General features: G+C 37.7%; 1 protein-coding gene across 3 annotated transcripts in view; it reads right to left on the bottom strand.

Moving 5' to 3' along the window:
* The window catches only part of LOC110966091 (collagen alpha-1(XIV) chain-like), a 332,534-nt gene that overhangs the window by 164,385 nt on the left and 147,356 nt on the right, over positions 1-20,793 (bottom strand). For all 3 annotated transcript variants that reach the window (XM_051955093.1, XM_051955095.1, XM_051955094.1), the window contains one exon: positions 3,021-3,150. In XM_051955093.1, coding sequence (XP_051811053.1) covers positions 3,021-3,150 — 130 coding nt within the window. The remainder of the gene's footprint in view (positions 1-3,020; positions 3,151-20,793) is intronic.

Below are 20,793 nucleotides of genomic sequence, written 5' to 3'. Positions count from 1 at the left end.
ATTCTATGTTGGAACACACTGAATTAGGATGAATTTGTTTTCCGCCTAAATTATTTCCCTAATAAAACACCTGAAGATAAGTGTGGCAGCACTGTGAGAGCTTGAAAACACAATAGGACAACAGCCTGAGATCTTACCTTGTTCAGGTCAACATTTCATAGCAATACAAGAAGAAATGCGTGTTTCACACGTTTTTGTAGGGCTATGCCTAGGCGTTGCCCATTTGGCACACCCTTGGCACACCCTGGCACAGCCTTGGCACAATGGTATATTTTCGTTTTTCAGTCCGTTTGGACATTATTTTCACTCCAAAAACTCAAAAACAACTACAAAAACTAAAGCACTGCTTTGTTTTTGTAGTAGAGAGGTGCACTAACACAGGACGCACGCAGAGCGCAGCAGAGGTGTCTGTCTTCGCACTTATCTGCTGGAAACCTCCTGTGTCGTTCCTTATGTCCTTGCTTTCAGCAGCTCATTGGCTACAAGACCTGTCAATCAAAAGTTTCCTCAAACGTGATTTGCTCAGTCACTACCAAGGAAACAGGTCGTGTCCAGTTTTGTCATTGTAGTCAACAGTTGGCCCTGGAAGGCCGAACGTAACCAAAGTTACGAGATTGGTTGAAATGAGGTGTCAATCAAAAGGTTAGAGTTCAGCGGCCATTTTGAGAACAAAAGATCGCTAAAATATTATTTCTAAATATAGATATGAAGAGAAATACAGGGAGTATGGACACGCAGCGTGAGGTGTGCATGCATGAAAACTAGCTATTTGTGGAATATTTACTGATTTCAAGACATGTTTTGGACATAATATTTTGCTGGCTAGTTTTGTCTGGATGTCCAAGGTTGGATTATGGCCGTTTCTTGTGGAATATTTTAATCTGTGACGAGTTATGAGCCTTCAAAGGTGAGTTGTGCTGTTTACGTTATTTGTTGTTTGTTGGACAAATTATCCGCTGTGGTAATCACATCTGAAAGTGGTTTATACGGGCGGATTCATGAGAATCTAAGCTTTCCATGGGTATAATGTTTCTATCATCGAGTTTGCAGCTTCGGTCATTCAGCAAAATACTTTCGCACATCTCAAAACGGCCCGAATACGGGCCGCTGAAGTTTAATGGGCCAAAATTCCACCATTTATCAAAGCCACAAATCGGAAAGACAGAAAGAATAACCAGAATTTTATCTAGAAACTGAACTGGGAGAACTGCAGGTAATGTTTACACAAAGTAGAGAGGAGACAAATGAAAAATATAAATACTATAGTAGTACAGTATTGGTAATACATTATATTATATTTATATGAAAATATTCCACTAAAATTAAACCCTATAGTACTAATTAAAATAAAAATTTACTTGACTTAAATACATACTCTCATCAATAGTATTAGTATCCTATACTATCCTGTAGTATTGTTGACTATGCAGATTTATCTAACTAATTTCAAAATTAAAGTTTAAACCTCACAATATTATTTTAAATATTAATTTATATTGCAAATACTAAGGTTGATACCCTACAATATTATTTACTATACAAATGTACCAGGCTAATTTCAGTATTAAGGTTAAGACCCTACAATATTAGGGCCCTAAAGCCCCACAATAATTAGAATACAAATTTAGATGATTTAATAATATATCAGTGTTTAGACACTACAATATTATAGATTATAAAAAAATATTTGACTAATTCAAACACTAAGTTTAAGACCCAACAAAGTTATTTTTTTTCTTACTAATTAAGCATTAAAGCTTGTGTCCGGAGTTTGAATCGCAGCGCCTCCCAAAACACTGTTGGTCCCTCCCTCCCTCTGATTTCGCCCCTTTATTTGTGCACGCGCGCAGTACCGGAGAGGAGTGCCTGGAGTGCTGCAGCATCTTGCCTGTTTTGCTGTTTTCCACTCTTCTACATTTAGTACATTTAGTAAATAATAAAGGAATTACGTTAGAATTCTGTATTGAGTCTAACTTGTTCTAATACCAAAATAACATGAATCTGCTAGGACGAACGAGTAAAGTTTCAATATGTGATTACACTTGTGTATCCCTCTCGATGACGTTGTTTATCAAACTTAGTGCATTTACGCGTGTATATGTGTTACATTGTTTATTTATTTCTATCTAGAGTTCAGAATTTCATGACTCCTCTGACGAAGAGTATGTCCCAGATGCCCCAACATCTTCCTCCAGAGGTCGGGCATCTAAACGAAGCCGTCAGGCGGGCTATGGAGGCCGTGGTCGGGGAGCGACGTGAGCACCCCGAGCCAAAAAACGTCCTGCAGTCTCTTGGCCTGACAAGCCGTGGGATTGGTAACTTTTCTGGAAGTTGCTGAGCCCTGATGCTCTCTCCTCCACAAGCAAAACAAATGTGCGCGCGGTTGCGTAGTGCGTAGCTCGCCCACCTCTGCATGGGCTTGCTTGCTGTGCGCGTAACCGTTGATTGACAGCATGACAAAGCTGAAGCTCGAACTTGATTGGTCGGCAGCAACCGGCGCTTTTTGGAATAACATGGGGGTCTATGAGAGGAAGGCGGAGCTCAGGAATAAATTTTCATATCGCGTCACACTAACATTATATTATAGTATCGAACTAGACTAACACATTTAAGCTTTGTTAAACAATGATACATAAATTGAAAACAAACGGAAACTCCGGACACGAGCTTTAAGTATTAAGAACCAACAATATTCTTTAAAATACTAAATTTTCTGACTAAAGTAAACATTAGAGTTAAGACCCTACAGTATTATTTACAACACAAATTTATTTGATTAAGTGACATGTTAAGGCTAAAATGCAATATTATTTATTTTGCACATTTACCAGACTAATTTCTATGTTAAAATACAAAATCAATCAACTAATTTAAATGTTACACTGCAGTTAAAAATGAGGCCACAGTGAGGAAAAATGTGACAAAAACCACCCAGAAAATGTGTTCAGAAGGTTAAACGTGAGATTTGAGAAAACTCAGAATGGCAACTCAGACCTACAAACAAACCCAACATGACTTACGTGTTCGTCCCATTTGTGCGGCCGTTGGTCCGTCTCCATCAGCATAAACAGGAGTGATGGCCACTTTGTACTCTGTATCTGACAGCAGTGGCTGCAGGACCAGGCTGTTCTGACCAGTGGGCACCGTCCTCTGCAAGCAAAACAGAAAAACACAGAGCTAAAGGTTTGCAAAACAATCAAAGCTACTGATGTGTCCTTTCTTAAACATCTTGACATTTATTCTTCTTCAACATAATTGCACTGATGCGACACTTCACCTTCCAAAGTTCACCTGCTGATCAAATACGTGAGTAGCACTGTCATAAATATTCTGTTTCTGCATTCAACCTCCCATTTCTTTTGCTGTTAAAAAGAAAGAAAGAAAGAAAGAAAGAAAGAACGAAAGAAAGAACGGAAGAAAGAAAGAGAGAAAGAAAGCACTGCATAGGTAATATTTAGTAATTAAATAAATAAAAATGAAAAATCTTTTCCAGTTGTTTTTTTACTGCACTGCAAAAAACTACTGCAAACTTACTAAATGGTTCTATATATTTTCCTTTGCTTTTTTATTCTTTTTAAAATAAAAGAAAAACATCAATTACATAAAACTTCAAAAAATTGAAATACAGGATTTGTAACATAACTAAACACAAAATGTCTAATCAAAATTAGATTAAAAAACAATAAATTTAACAGTATAAATTTCATTTTTTGACATAAAAAGACTGAAATACATTGACACGTATTAATAGTTTAAAAAAATTCATTTTTATTTAATAATTTAATAGTGGAAATATATTTCAAAAAACTAAATATAATCAGCGGCAGAAATAAAATGATGTATTTTTTTAGTCATTTGCTTGTTAAATTAAGGATTTCTTGTATAATTGTTTTTTATTCACAATAAAAAAAGTTGAATGTCTATGCTTTCATTAGTGGATAATATCTGTAAGCATTGGCAATCTGTCAAAAAGAAATTTTCATGATCATCTGTAATTATATGCATTATGGGTACTTACAGAGTTATACAAATTTAGTATTGTTAATTAATACTGGATCAAATGATTTTTTTCACTTATGCTCTGAATAGCAATGTGATTCTTGTTACTTTAATTAATGTTACACCAAACTCACACTGTGAGCTGTGTGATCAAACCATGTTAGGTGATGCGATGGTGGCAGATGTTGCAGCAGCAGGACAGTCTGACTGTTGGGCTTCACACTTTGCAGGAGCACATACTGACAGATTTAATAGGGACCTCCGCTGGTTTCCAATTTGTTAACAAAAGTAGAAGAAGAAAAAAGTTTCTTTGAGTGTTTTGTCTGTTTTTGAAGTTTTTGAAAAATGGCTCTATTCCTGATGATTTAATTATGGCAGGATTCCCTTTATTTCTTCCTTATTACATGTCAGTGCTTCCTTTGGGAACTGGTTTAAGAATTAATTTATTTTTAAAAAGCAAATTAGGATTTCTGAAGCACTCGAAAAAGGAGTATTAGCCTTTTAATAGCGGTGAAGAGGTAGGCGTTGCTGCAGCCGGCTTTGAGGTTTCGGCGGCTGCAGAGGTTAATTGTCTCCAGGTTCCCTCCTCACCTGTCAGTGAACTTGGCCTTTTGTTCAAATTGATCCCTGAATGACTCATGGAGACGAGTTAATCTGCTTCTTCACCTGAAGGCTGCTTTATTTCACCATCTCTGCTTCTTCTCCACCTTTGTTTCTCCTCCGATAATTATCCAGTGATTTACAGCATCATTTCATGTTTTCTCTTGTATGAATCACTACCACAGTGGAAGTTTTACTCTTTACTTCTAATTCTCTGAAACCTGTCACTCATTCTGTCACTCTGATCCCACAATACTTTCTCCTTTTTCCCCCCTCTCCGTCTGGTGCATGTTAGCGATATACTCGTATATACTGTACTGTGATAGCCATTTTATCTAAATTCAATCGCGAAACAGCTCATAAAAAGACTACAATGAATAATAAAGTCTGTGTTTGATGAGTAAAATGGAAAAGAATAGAATCAAATTTATGACAAACGAAGTTGCTGCATCACAGCCACACTAATGTCAAAATGGTACAACAATACTTCAGTGTTCTCAAATCCAAATTTAGGAAACCAAATTTATTGAATTTATGTATCAATAAAAGACAATTTTAAACATTTCTGACCAACAAAAATATTATGATATATAGTAAAGTATGTTAAATATTGAAACTATGTATGTGTACTTTGATAAACAAAAAATTAAAAGAATGACTTAAATATCTAAACCTCAGTTTTGTTTTATTATTATTATTATTATTATTATTTTGCTACTGTTCCATTTTTACTCACTGTTGGCTCATTTTTCACTGCATTATAAAGTCCTGCACCTCTGTGGAAAAAGAACAAGTAGTAAGACTCAGTAATAATGCCATGGGTTTGGTTCGGTTTCGTTCCGTTTGCGGCCACAGTTCCAGGACAGAGAGGGAGGTTTGCACGGAATCATTTCAGTGTTTAAGTTTGCTGCCTGTTTCTACCTGTAGGTTGTTAGTGCTATAGTTGTTTTAGCTTTGCATGAGGGAAATTTTTTTTAACATGTTAAAAAACACATTCCAACCTCGGTTTTAGATTCTCGTGTCTCGTTCTACCACTATCTATGTGTCTGCCTGTCTGTCACACCAGTTTGCATTCTGTGCATGTACAGTCTAGCCTGGCTCCTTCTTCCACAAACCTTCCACTTTCGGAAAAAAAAGCACTTTCTCAGACGTGTCAGTCAGACAAACACTGCAGGCCTTGGCAAATCAATTTCAGCCCAGTCTGATGAAAAAGGCAGTAAGTCTCTGAACTGTCACCGAGCCACACAGTTGGAATAAACCACCTCCAGCTACACTCCCTTTTTTTTTTTAACTCTGCGTCTTTGTAAAGCCAAACATGGTTTCATAAAGTATTTATATGATTCAGAAACCCAATCTTGTTTTGACATAGGCTCCACGCAGGCCCAGAATATTAAGTTTGAACCACCTCTGCTGGAGCTGCAGGGCTTGAAGGCAAAACTGGAGGGAAGTGAGTCGAGTGCGCAGGTGATGGCAGTCAATTTAAGGTAGCAATATGAGTAAGCAATGTTATAGCACATTTGCTAAACTGTGGCCCAACAAAGTCACTCTCGAAAGGAAAATTATATTTATTTCAGCTGCGCTTTTACCTGTTACAGCGAAGAGAGCGTATATATCCATACCCTGATTTTAGACTAAAACAAACTACCTGCATCTCCTGGGCAACATAGCTGATAGACATGTTTATCTCAGTCGATATCAGTAATTTTTGATTATTTTCATTTACCTATTGTTGAAAATAAGACTTTCAGAAAACAGGTTTATTTTGAACATCCATTCTGTTTGGTTAGCTATTTCATTTTGGGGTTATGTATACTACTACCTAATAAATGTAAGTGTTAGAAATACATTTAGGAAACACTTTCCGCTCTTTAGTACTGCTTTAACCTAATGATCACTGGGCACACTTTTAGCTAACAGGTTTAGCTCTTTAGTTATAATTTAAGGTAACAATTTGAACTACTAGTCACACATGTAGCAAATAGTTTTAACTCTTTAGTCCTGCTGTTAGCTAACAAGTTCAATGGTTTGTTAGCCGGGCATTTAGCTAACAATTTCAACAGCTAGGCACACATTTAGTCAACAGTTTTAACTGTTTAGTCAGGGGTGTCAAACTCATTTTCACCGAGGGCCACATCAGCGTAATGGTAGCCCTCAAAGGGCCACGTGTAACTGTAAGACAGTATGATGTAACCAAATGTAATGTAAAGTAAATGTAATTACTCCTTAATGTTAAATAATTCGGAATTGATTATTTATTCAAATTACAAAGAGTACATATGCATTTGCATAGATGTAAAAAAAAAAGGTTGCTGGTAGCTCTGTTAATATAACATCATTTTAATTTGTCAGGTTAAGAAACCCACATTACTCCATCAATCAATGATTAATCATCTAAGTGAATAAATAATAATATTCAACACCAGTTATGACATTAACTTTGTTCAAAACCTGTTTGTCACAGCTGAGAGGGGCAGAAAAACTGCATAAGTACAACCAACAATTGTGAGCTGTTAAGAACATATCTGACAGATGTAGCATTTTTACAAAAACAAATCTCTGCACACACTCTTGCAGATTTGTCTGCACAAACATATAAACCTGTAAACACTAAATATATTGCTACACATATAAGGTTATATTTGTAAAAAAAAAAAAAATCATAGTTGTCTCAATTCACAACTATATTGGTCAAGTTTACAGGTGAAGTTGATGAGAAGATGCTGCCTGTCCTGGAACACACCGAGTGGATCCCCTCTCCACCATCCTAATCCATTGCTCATGTTCTAAAAATAACAAAATGCCAGCACTATCATTAAATTGCACAGTTTAACTATTCTTCTTCTGAAGAAATACATTTTATTACATATTAATTAAGTTTTTAAGATGCTTACCTATGTTTTTTTCTGGCTGCATCGTTGACACCGTTTTTCCGTGGCCAGTGTGTCAGTGTCTGGTTTTAGGTCTTGTGCTGAAGCAATCCGTAGAACAGCGTGAAGATTCTCATTAGTGATGCGTAATCTGTGCTTGTTTTTGTTAAGATTCATTATTGAAAACATCTGTTTGCATAGATAGGACAGGACACAAGCTGCATGATATCGAAGCTGTGGCATCAAACCAGGGGACATTTGACGGTGAAAGTCCTGGATTGCAACATCCTTGAACTTTGCTCTCAGGCTAGGATTGCTTTGAAGCTGTATTAACTCCATCTGAAGGTGCTGGGGTGCAGTGCAGACGTTGGTGGTGAAAGGATCGGCAAAGATGGCAAAGCCTGAGTGCTGTGCTCTAAAGACAGAAAAGCGCCGATCAAACTCATTTATTAACCAGCTCACTTTGGTCGCCAACTGAGCACATGAAAAAGCGCCAGGAAAGGAGGTTGAAATGCTCTGACAAACAGGAAAGTGAGCAAGATTGTCCTGTTTGACTTGGCACATCCATAGGTCAAGTTTACGCCGGAAAGCGGTGATCATGTCAGTCATCTGCGGAATGACTTGATTGCATCCCTGCAGCTTCTGATTCAGTTGGAAAAGATGCTCGGTTATGTCACATAACATAGCAAAGTCACACAGCCAGTTTGGATCTGACAGTTCAGACAAGGGATTTCTTTTGCTTTACATGAAAAGAGCAATGTCTTCCCTAAGTTCAAAAAATTGTTTGAGGACTTTGCTTCTACTCAGCCACCGTACTTCTGTATGGTACGGCATGTCTCCATGGTCTGATCCTGCAAGAATAGCTGGAACTGTCGGTGAGTCAGGCCACGCACTCGAATGAAGTTCACCGTTGTCATGACCGTGGTCACTATATGATCCATGCCAGCACCTTCCCACACAAAGCTTCTTGATGGATACTGCAATGGTACGTTACCAGAGGCGCGTGACAACGACTTTTTTGCATTTTCTCCTTTATTAGTCCAACCAAGCCCGCTTTTCCTCCTCACATTGCGGGTGCACTGTCTGTAGTTAATCCCACCAACCTTTCCCAAGGCAATGCATTTTTACTCATTAACTTCTCCATCACATCAAAAATGTCCCATCCCGTTGTGGTCCCATGCATGGCAGGTACATCCAACAGCTCCTCTGTGACAGAGAGGTCCGACTTCATGCCTCTAATATAAATGGATAGCTGCGCTGTATCCATGTTGTCCGTGCTTTCATCAAGAGCTAATGAAAAAGCTACTATGGTAGCTGCGTGTCTCTTGGGCCAACTGTGTTGACAGGTTTCCTCCTAGTTCTGTAACTCGGTCCACAATGGTGTTTCTTGATAAACTGACATTTTTGAAAGTCTGTATCTAGTCAGGGCACATCTGCTCACAGTCCTTCAACATGCACTGCTTCAAAAGCATGCCCTCTGAAAAACACTTTGAAGCTCAGGCAAGTTCTTCTGCTACAATGAAGCTAGCTTTCACTGCCGCAGGGTTTTTGGTTGTGGCTTTCGTGAACACATTCTGCTGCAATTGTAGTGTGCTTTTTAATTCTTTGACAATTTGTTGTTTTTCTGGAAGGCTAACTTTGGCATACTTAGCTCCGTGTTTGGTCTCAAAATGCAGATGTAGATCATACTCTTTGACCACCGACAATGCCGTATAATACAAAAGACATGCCAGTTTTTCTCCTTGAAGCACAAACGTATACATGTCGCCTTCCCATCTTTCTTGAAGCAGGCTTCCATCTGCATCAACTTTCCCCTTCCTGGACATTTTGGGATCATTTGTAATTCCACTCAATTCCACTTGCAGAAACTAGCATTGACGCGGATACACTGCAATCTGGTGGTGGGATGTCGTCGCTTCACGGGTAACGTAATCAGTATGCATTGTGAGAAATGTAGCTTATGGTCAATGCAAGCTTTTAATTTATTTATTCAAAGACAGTCTGAACTTTTCAGCTCTCGTGGGCCACATAAAATGACGGGCCTTGAGTTTGACACCTGTGCTTTAAGTCAACAATTTCAACTTCTGGGCACACATTTAACAAACAGTTTTAACTCTTTGGTCCTGCTTAAGCTAACAATTTCAACTCCTGGGCACATTTTACTAATAGTTTCAACTATAACATTATAATTAAAGCTTACAATTCCAACAGTTAGCCAAACATTTAGCTTACAGCTTCAACTAGCTATTCCTGTTGTAAGCTAACAATTTCAACTGTTGGGCACATTTTGAGCTAATTATTTGGATTGTGTATTCGTGAATTTGTTTTCTGAAGTGCTTACTTTTAGCTCTTAGCAGTTAATTTTAACTTTTAACAAATAATTTCAGTTTACAGTTTTCCCCCAATTTTAGTGAGCTATATCAACCATTTGTTCATTCTGTTTATTTGGCTATTTCATTATGTGGTTATCCATGTCATTTGCTTACAATTATGACTGTTAGCAATACTAAAAGCCGACAGTTTCAACTGTTCAGTCATACTGTAAGCCAACAATTTCAACTTTTAGCCACACATGTATGGAAATGTAAGCATATTACCCTATTTATCACAGCAAATGTGATAATTTAAATGTTAATGCAACAATGAAAAAATTTGAATAAAATAAACAAAGAAATGAGCTTATCTGTTCTATCCGCAGAAAACAATTTATCATTCATGATTAAATTATTTACAATTGAAAAAGCAAGGAAAAGTATTTCATTAGTATTTTATTTTTGAAAGGATATAAAAGATACATTTTGCATTCTCGGTGAGAGATGCCCACTTGTAAACACAGAGAAGCAGATGCATGGTGATAGTTTTACTCCCATTACGTTTTTCCTACACCCGCTAAAGAAATGGCTCTAAATTTTTTCATTGTTTAGCATTGAGAATGACTGTAAAATGCATAATTTGGTTTTTGCTTATTTGCAGAGATGCATGTATTGTGATTTTTCCTGTTTGATCTCACAAACGTTCTACGTTAACGCCCGGCTGTGTTAGCACTTTTCTGGTGTTAATTGCTTGTAAATGAGCACATCAGCATGTCAATAGCTTTACGTGATAATTTCATAGACTGTATAATTTACGTAGCATGTAAGCATAGTATTTAGTCATTAGTTTGATATCTGTTTATAGCAATTTGCTAGCAGTTTATATTAACCTGGTAACTTTACAACTAAGCAAAAAAAAATCTTTTCTGTTTGTTCATTACAGTCACTCATAAGTTTTCACCTGTCATCCATATGATGCTAAAAAAGGAGCAAGACGTTCGCTTACTGGCAAGTGAAAACCGTGTTTGGCTGGCTGCATTAACATACAAGCTGTATAAAACACGTACAGAGAACAGTACATCACCTTCATACATATTAAATGAAGAAAGCAAGCTTTGGGTATTCATGCAATCAAACTTTGTGTTTTTGTTATTTACTTTCATGGCGTTTTGCATCTTATGCATTGAAGTGAAATTTGAACATTATTTATTGATTATCTATATTATATTTATATTATACCTGAACATCAAGTCAAAAGGAGTCGCTACTTTACCAGAAGCTATTTACCTTCACAGGTGCTCTGCTGGGACCCTTAAAGACCCCTGAGCTGAAGACTAAAGAATTAGATTCTGATACCAAATGGGAAAACAGATCACAGAAATGGCAAAGATGGAAACAAACTTAGATTTGTCTCAAGACTGACTGACAGTGGATAAAAGAAACCAACCAGAAGTTACTGGACTGCTGAAGAAAGGACATGTCAACTGAGTGTCAAAGACCTTATTTTTAAATACATTTAGTGTGATTTCACTAAAAAGAGAATTCCAGTCACTTTCAACCTGCTGTATTTTCCATTAAAGCGGCTCTAATTATCATGGGAACTTTGTAGTCGCATCTGTTACCAAGAATGGTTGGATGGATGTTTAGCTAAGGGCAACTCGCAGGAGCTCCCTGCAGCTTTCCAACGAAAGTCAATTTCTACATAAATCATTTTTCAACATTTGTTTACAGCCTAGATATTTTGCAATCTGTGTTGTCTTGTTTGGTTTGGACAAAAAATTGAATTAAAAGAGTTCAGAGAGGTGAGGGTGGGACACAATCCATTAATTCAAATTCATACAAAGCTGTTTAGTAGCAACCCTCTGAACTTGATGAAATAACACATCACAGATGAGCAGTTGAAAGACCTTTGGAAAGTTGAAAATCCATTTATTTTCTCTATTTTAACCGTTTCTGGCTCTGATAAAAGGTAATATTTAAAAATGTTTGCTTTTCAAACCCATCTGTGGGCTTTGGGGTTTAGAAGATAAATATCTTTTAGTGGAAAATGTTTCTAAACTGTTTGAAATAACAGATCATCAACGGACAAATTTTCACTGAGGAAAATCCCACCTGTCTAAACTCTTCAATGAGTGGATGAAATGAAAGATGAACCCAAAACTCTACAAGAGTATATGAGCTGTAGAAAATCTGTGACAGAAGGAAAACCATGACACTTAAAACTTTTTAATCTTCCCTTACCTGAGTTTTTACCTCCATAAACACCATTTTAATCCACCCAAAACTGGAAAAGTGGTGGTATTATATGCCATAAATATTTCAAATTTTATACTCGTTTCTCATTTTCATCCATTCTAGACTGTAAACATCTCCCTGCAGTTCAGTTGAAAAGTTTCTGAATTTCAGTCACATGACTTTCAGATGAAGTGGAGTCAATAATGGCTTTACGGTTGTATCAGGGGGTGCAGTTTTTCTTTTTCAAAGAATTTTGTGTAAAGGGCTTATTCTTACAGTTTTTTTTAACGAAACATGTAGAATACAGTGATTTTCACAAAAGATCATAGTTTTAAGCCTCGGTTTGGTTTCCAACAGAACTGGATTTAATAAATAAATCTGTGAAGGACTGTCAAAATATCTTTTAGTGCAAAATGTTTCTACAGTAAGAAAAAACAAATCTGTCTACAAGAACCGAACTGAAGACGAACTGAAAACTTCACAAGAGTATATACAGTGCTTTGCAAAAGTATTCACCCCCCTTGGCATTTTTCATGTTTTGTCGCCTCACAACCTGGAACTAGAAAAGCACTCAGAGAGTACAGACCTCCGCCAAGGATAGAGAGGAAAACAGGAAACCCATGCAGTAAAGTATCATGAGGTGGAATCGAACCTGCATCTCTGGCACAGTTCTATTTAAGAATCACCTTCTTAACCAGTTGAGCTATCTGGACACCTTGCTCCAATTTGTTGGACGACATACTAACCTATGATGTTTTTGTCATATTTTGGACCACATACTAAAAAATTCAAAGTGATCCAGAATCCAGGATCCTTTCCGGATTGCCACCAAAATTAAATCAGCTCTTCCTCTTACCATAGTCTACATCCCCTCAAAATTTCATCTGAATCTGCCCAGGTGTTTTTGAGTTATCTTGCTAACAGACAGACACACAAACGCCGGGTGTCACATAACCTCCTTGGCGGAGGTAATTAAAATGGATTGTTTGAAGGTTTGCATCATTTAATTTAGAGAACATGCCTAAAAATTAGAAGATGTGATAATTTTTTTTATCGTGGAGCAAACAAAAAATAGGACTAAATAACAGAAAACATCAATGTGCATAATTATTCACCCCCCTAAAATCAATACTTTGTAGAGTCACCTTTTGCGGCAATCATAGCTGCAAGTCGTCTTTGATAAGTCTCTATGAGCTTGCCACATCTTGCCACTGGAATTTTTGCCCATTCCTCATGGGAAAACTGCTCCAGCTCCTTCAGGTTTAATGGTTTGCGCTTGTGAACAGCAATTTTTAAGTCTGACCACAGATTCTCAATCGGATTGAGGTCTGGGCTTTGATTAGGCCATTCCAACACATTTATACATTTCTCCTTAAACCACTCAAGTGCTGCTTTCGCAGTATGCTTGGGGTCATTGTCCTGCTGGAAGGTGAATATCCATCCTAGTTTCAAATCTCTTACAGACTGGTACACGTTTTGCTCAAGAATATCCCTGTATTTAGCACCATCCATCTATCCCTCAACTTGGACCAGTTTCTCAGTCCCTGCTGCTGAAAAACATCCCCACAGCATGATGCTGCCACAGCCATGTTTCACTGTAGGGACGGTGTTCTTGGCATGATGAGATGTGTTGGGTGTGCCGCCAGACATAGCGTTTTTCTTGATGACCAAAAAGTTCAATTTTAGTCTCATCTGACCAGAGCACCTTCCTCCATACATTTTGGGAGTCTCCCACGTGCCTTTTTGCAAACTCAAAATGTGCTTTTTTATTTTAAGTAATGGCTTTCTTCTGATCACTCTTCCACAAAGCCCAGCTCTATGGGGTGTACGACTTATTGTGGTCCTGTGGACAGATACTCCAGCCTCTGCTGTGGAACTCTGCAGTTCCTCCAGGGTTACCTGTGGTCTTTGTGCTGCCTCTATAGTTAATACTCTCCTCGCTCGGTCTGTGAGTTTTGGTGGGCGGCCCTCTCTTGGCAGGTTTGTTGTGGTGCCATGTTCTTTCCATTTGCTTAAAATGGATTTGATGATGCTCCTCGGGATCATCAAAGATTTGGATTTTTTTTATAACCCAGCCCTAACTTGTACTTCTCTACAACTTTGTCCCTGTCTTGTTTGGATAGTTCCTTGGTCTTCATGGTGGTATTTGTTTAGTAGTGCCTCTTACGTCGTTGTTGCAGCCTCTGGGGCCTTTCAGAGAAGGTGTGTATGTACTGACAGATCCTATGACACGCAGGTGGACTTCATTTCACTAATTAAGTGACTTCTGAAGGCAACTGGTTGCACCAGAGCTTTTTAGGGACTTTATAACAAAGGGGGTGAATACAAATGCACATGCCAATTTTCAGTTTTTTCTTTTTAAAAATTATTTTTTTATGTATAAATTTCTTGTTTCACTTCAAAACTAACTATTTTGTGAAGACTCATCAAATAAAGCTCAGATTTGTAAAAACTTATTTAAATGAGAGCTTGTAATGTTACAAAATAGGTTAAAAGCCAATGGGGGTGAATACTTTTGCAAGGCACTGTAAGCTATTGCAAATGTGAGAGAAGGAAATCCATGACATCTAAAACTTTTTAATCCTCCCTTGCCTGAGTTTCACCTCCTGGAACAACATTTTGTTGCTGAGCAATAATAGCCGAGACTCTGTTTGCGCACAGCGGAAATGCACTTGATGCCTGGCAGCTTCGGTTTATTGGACACTAAAGGAAGCAGCGAAGGGAAATAAAAGAGCTTCAATGAGTTGAGCATCACAGCTGTGTGTGAACAGATGGTTGCAGAGTCGAGTCGCCCTGCAGGTCCGGTAGAGATGCTGACATCTGGTAGAGTGGTGACAGAGACATCTGAATGGACATAACCATTAACTTGTGTGTTTATGCGCTCATAGGGAGATGAGCACTGAGCAACGCTGAACTCTGTGACAAAAGGTTAGTGCAATAAGTGGTCGGATTAATTTTGTTTCTTTACCACAAGGGGTGGAGGGAAATCTCACTTATGGCATATCATAACCTTATAGAGCTGTTCTAAGTAGCATTGCGAGAAAATAGGTTATTTGACATATCCAGCAGGCACAGAACGCCATTATCATCCCACTGGAGTTTTTTATACATATGATGAATGTTAAGGTGAAAGTCGACACCTTCAAGTCTGAGGCCATGAAATCTCCCACAAAACCACAGATTGTTCCCTCTGGCTTGGAGGTGAGGAGTTTAAGCATTGTGGAAATTTGACGGGACAATGGAAAGATGGATTGGTACAACAGTAATTGTATTGGACCATCAAATTGAAGAGGGAGCTGAGCTGGAAGGCAAAGCTCTTGATTTAGCAGTCAGTCTTTGTTCAAACCCTCACCTGTGGTCATTGTGCTGGGTACTCAAAAGAATATGACTACATGTACAAGAGGCTGAAATGAGTTTTCTTCTGTAGGATGGCTGAGCTTGCACATCTGAAGGGAGCTTAAAGTAGAGTCACTGCTCCTTTGTGTCCAAGGGAGACAGTTGAGATGGTTTGAGCATTAAAAAAGGATGCTTTTTCTAGGCAACTGGGAGGAGACTGCAAGGTAGACCCAGAGCTCTATTGAGGGATTAAATATCTCATCTGGCCCGGGAACGCCTTCAGATGGATGGATGGATGGATGGATGACTGGAACAACTGATCGATCAATGGATGGATGGTAGATGGTAGACCTAGAACTCGCTGGAGGTATTATATATTTCATCTGGTCTGGAAACACTTTGAAATCCTCAAGGAGAAACTGGAAAACACTGCAGGGGAAAAGGGCATTGGATGGACGGATGGACGGACGGACGGACGGACAGACGGATGGATGGAAGATGGACATAAACTCTGGTTTGATCTTCACCAAATCCCAGGAAACATATTTGGACCCTTCAGCTCAACATTGCATGACAGTTGATGTTCTTCAGGAGCTAGTTGATAACTTTGTTCAAGGTTTGGTAAAATAAAAGTATGAGCTCAAAGTGGCTAAAAGGTTCTGCTAATTCTCCTTATAGATTTCTCTATATACAGCTTATTTTCACAAAAAGATTCAATAGCTTCACCAGCTACAATTCAGGGATCTTGTCATTAAACTAGGCTGAACTGCAGCCTGTGTTCCATTATTGATAACATTACTGAGCACTTGGTAAACTGCTGTACATATTGATTCCAAGTGTTTCAAATTTTTGTAAAATAATCAATGAAATAAAACGTTTAGTTTTCATTATGCACAGAAGACATTTCTGAGTTCTTTCTACTTTGAGCAATTGATGTGCTGTTTCCATACAGGTGCAGGCTTTATAGTGAAAGTGCAGTGAAAATTTAACCAACAGTGAATGAAAATTTAGCAAAAAATGAAGCAACAAACAGAGGATAAGTTTCCAATTAAAAGATATACTCCTCGACCTTTTACAAGGTGTGTCAAAAATTTGAATGAGTAAGAATGACAACTGGCAGATGCATCATCAGAAGACTTACTGGTTTTTGAATTCAGCGAGCACCATGATTTGTGTTTGGCCATGATGAAAATTTAAACAGAACCAACTGGAGTGTTTCAGGTAATTATAATTTGAGCGGAAATTACATGGAACTGCTGGTTGACATAAATCAGTGAATGTTAGGAATAAAAGCAGTTAAGACAGAGCAGATCACTAGACTATTGTTGTCTCCTCTGATTGCTCCATCAGAAGAACAAGAGAAAGGGAGTCTGACAAGCATAAAAACTAAGACAAAAGCTCTACAAACAGAAAGTTTTGGAGAATTTGGAGCCTCTCTATTGCTTAAAATTGCCAAGGCAAGTCGACTATGTTGTAGCACGATGGGTATTTGCTTTAATAACACTGATTGTCTCGTCTGTCTCTATGATGCTGAGTGGTTTGTAATTATATCTGAAAATACTTTGCTTGAAATTGCTGCATGAAATTTAATTAAGCTTGATATGATTTAGTTACAGCTACAGAGCCAACATGTGACTGGCGATCTTTACTTATTAGCACTTTAACATCAGATTAAATCAGTGAAGATGAAGTGGGATAAGTACCATCCAGAAATCAGTAACATATAAACAAGTTGTTTTTATTAATTTCATCTTTTTGTTTAGAAGCTCTCGCTTGGCAGCCAAAAATCTCCAATCTCAAAACTCGCTTTGAACAAAGCAGTAGAAGAGGCCTGCCAGTTTTATCTTTCTTTATTTCTACAGATAGACATCTAAATGGCAGCTATTGAGTGCAGCACTTGATGATTCATAACCTGATCGGACTGCCAAACAGAGCCCACAGCTGTTTGCACTTTGATAAGAGATCTCATTTAACAAGTCGCCGATGCAAGCAGCTGGCGGCTCTTTATTGTCTGGATGAAAAGGCTGATGTGGTACATGTGTCCAGAGTCGGCCGACGCACACAAATACACAGCTGTCAGCTAAGAGTCATGAAAATATGGCAGAATATTGGACATATTTGACATTCATTAACTTGACATACTGTGGATTACTGTATGCAACAAAAAACTAAGATGCACAAGGGACATATCCTAAAACCTCTGAACTCTAAGAAGTTTTTGGGGGATTTTTTTAGAGCAAATTTTTACTCACTGTAAGCTCATTTTTCACTGCAATATAAAGTCCTACAACTCTATGGAAACAACCCAACTATGACTAGAAGCAGAGATTACTCAAAATTGCATTATGTGTAGTATGGCAACGCTATAGTTACCTAAATTACAACATGCACATACAGTCTATGACCATGCAGTATATCTTGTCACTGGGAGTAGTTTGCACTGCTCAAACATACAAACGTTACCTTACTACAGGTATTTGTTTCAAAAGCTTCACGTTGTGAAAAACTGAGATTTGGAAATTTGTGTTTCTTGTGCCTTAACTTGTCATTTTGTAAAGATGTTGTTTATTTTTGCTATTGGTTATTTTATTATTTGGAAGTATCAGAATTTGCACATTATTTCTCATTTGTGTTTGTCTGATCACATCATTTCTAAAAAATAAATAAATCAGACATTAGAATCAAACAGTTACTCAGTACTTGAGAAGTCTTTTCACCAAATACTTTTTTACTCTTACATGAGTAATTTTTTTTGGATGACTACTTTTTACTTCTACTTGAGTGATAGTATTTTCAAGTCACGTTACTCTTAGTTGAATACAATTTTTGGCTACTCTACCCACATCACACAAATCTACTGTTTCATGATGGAAGGTTCCACAAGCCAAAAACCTCAAGGTGATAAGTACTTATGAGGAAGGAGATATAGTGGTTCCCCTCACTGAGTCACATGAAAGCTTTGTCTGAAGCAAACAAAAGATTTCAGCTGAACTGTGTTTGTTCATAAGAAAACGGTCAAGCAAATCTGTATCATCAAATTCATTCAGTGGGCTAATTCGATCTCTGAGCAATCTTCTTTCTGGTCTTGGTGGTGGTCTTTCAGCTTCATTGATGTCGTCAAGGTAATAAATTTTCACTCTGCACTGTGAGGCATACAGCCTTTATTCTGAAGCTAAACCTGCCTCTGTCCAAGTTTAATTTAAGTCTTGATTTAGACCTGGATTAGCTCTAGTCTCCCTTAAAGGAATACGATTATTTAACTCAAGACTAGAACAAGTCTGAGACTATTTTAATCCATGTCTGAGAAAGCCAATTCAGGTGTAACTGGTTTACAATGTGATTTAGTCTAAAACTAGGGCTTAATCCCTGTCTGGGAAACCAGGCCAAAAAGTCTTAAACAAGTACCAAAAAAAATATGCAAAGAATAGCTAACCAATTTAATATGGGATGATATTATCTCCTACTGAAAGTAAAATTTACAAATGCATTTATTTTATTTAACTTTCATTTGGGAATCTGTGTGGCACAGGTGGATTCAGCAACTTAATGTCTGACTAGGATTCGGTGAAGTTAATATTAAAGATAAACAAAATAAAAATAAGAACAGTCTTTACTACGCTGTGCTACAGTTAAAGCCTTTGTTTTGGTTTCTGGACTGAGATTTGACAGGGCCTCAAAGTCAAAGACAGACTGACACCACAGAGCTTTACCTGCAGCTAACTTCAAATTCGGCTGAATCTTAGCCACATCAGTTTGACGTGTAAGGGAAACAGGATTTAAGGATTAATTGCCTGAATGATCTGCAATCAGATGGATTTCTGACATGTCAAAAGTTTTTGTAGGGCTGTAGTGTCCAGATTATAGCTGGGTTGATTGGGGGAAATATGTTCTCATCAGTCTCTAGAGTTGCTGATAACAAGAAAAGCCCTACATCAACAGCCTTCCAGGATTAATCCAATATTATGGCAAGCGGAAGGAACAGACTACCTGTGAATAACACTGCATTAGACTTGTTAAGTCTAACTTATTAACAGTTTACTCAATGAGTCTGCACCATGTAAAACAGATGAAACAACAGAAGAACCAAAAACTGCAAAGATGCACAACAAGACTGGAGAGAGATATCAACTGACCACAGACAAAGAGACTTCCCAAAAAGAGATGAAAAATGACCAAAAATAGATGTTAATTTGATGCAAACAAAGATAAAACCACCACTGAGACACAGAAAATAATCATGACTAAATGCAAAATGGGCGGAAAGACAAGCAAAATAACCACAATTAGACCCAAAGAGACGCAAATGTCTAGAAAAAGATTAAAGCTGACTTGAAGAGGCATAAACTTAACACAAACAAATGCAAAACAAATGAAGAACAAGAGAAAAGAAATGCAAAATTACTTAACGCTAATACCAAGAGCCACAAGAAAAGTGATTTGTTGATATGTCAAAGACAGACAAATATCTACAAAGATACACAAAAAGTGAAGCAAATCGACCAAAGACAGACAAGAATCAATTGACTCCAATTTACCTAAAAGCATGTCAAAGGAGATGTGGCTGCTGTTTGTTCCAACTGATGAACCAAAGTCAAAATCTCGACATCCAGTTGTACATTAACCTGCATTATATATATTTTAAATCAGTAGTTCCTGTGCCGAGATCACCAGTTGGTATAGTTCTAGAAAGAACAGAAATAACTCAGAAATCATAAGAATATGGACATGTAGTCTGTTCCTGTCTTTTCAATGTGAAATAACCAGGGTCAAATGAGTTAATATGCTACCAATACTAACTTTAAATGAACATAAAAATTTTTATGTTTATTTAGAATTCATCTAGGCTAAAATAGCAATAATGATAATAACAATCTGTGGGACATTGAGTTCATCTACAGCTAACCTGTGGATTTTTGAAAAAATGGGATTAATTTCAGTTGACTGAGATTTTCTTTAGTTGACTTCAGCTCTACTATTGTCATACTGAAGCTTCATCATAAGGAGATTGAAGTACAAACACACAAACACCACCAGGAGATAAATGAAAACAACAAGCAGAAGTTTGCTTCCAAATCATATGTGGACACTCACTGTTTAAACTTGATTTCTCAAACCTGAAGGGCCAAACTCCACAGCTATGGCTCAGCAGGAATTATCTTGTCCTCCTGTTGTTGTCTTTGTAATGACAGGATTATAGATCCTCCAGTTCGGGATATTTCTTATGTTCTTATGCTGTAGAACTGTTTTTGATAATTTACAGTTTAGACGTAGTGCAGGCTGTAGAAGTTACACTAACTATAATCAGCGGGAAGTTTGTAGATGAGTCTGACTCAGATGGGCCGTTGAGTAAAGATTTCAGCAATTGGGTAGCGATGCAGTTTTAAGAGTGTCAACAGAAGGAAGGGCGACTATTGATGAAGATGATGGCAGGCCTTCAGATTAAA

The sequence above is a fragment of the Acanthochromis polyacanthus genome, chromosome 11 (assembly GCF_021347895.1).
Source record: "Acanthochromis polyacanthus isolate Apoly-LR-REF ecotype Palm Island chromosome 11, KAUST_Apoly_ChrSc, whole genome shotgun sequence".
NCBI classification, from domain to species: domain Eukaryota; kingdom Metazoa; phylum Chordata; class Actinopteri; family Pomacentridae; genus Acanthochromis; species Acanthochromis polyacanthus.
The sequence above is the reverse complement of the archived record's forward strand: the minus strand, read 5'-3'. Positions and strand labels throughout refer to the sequence as shown.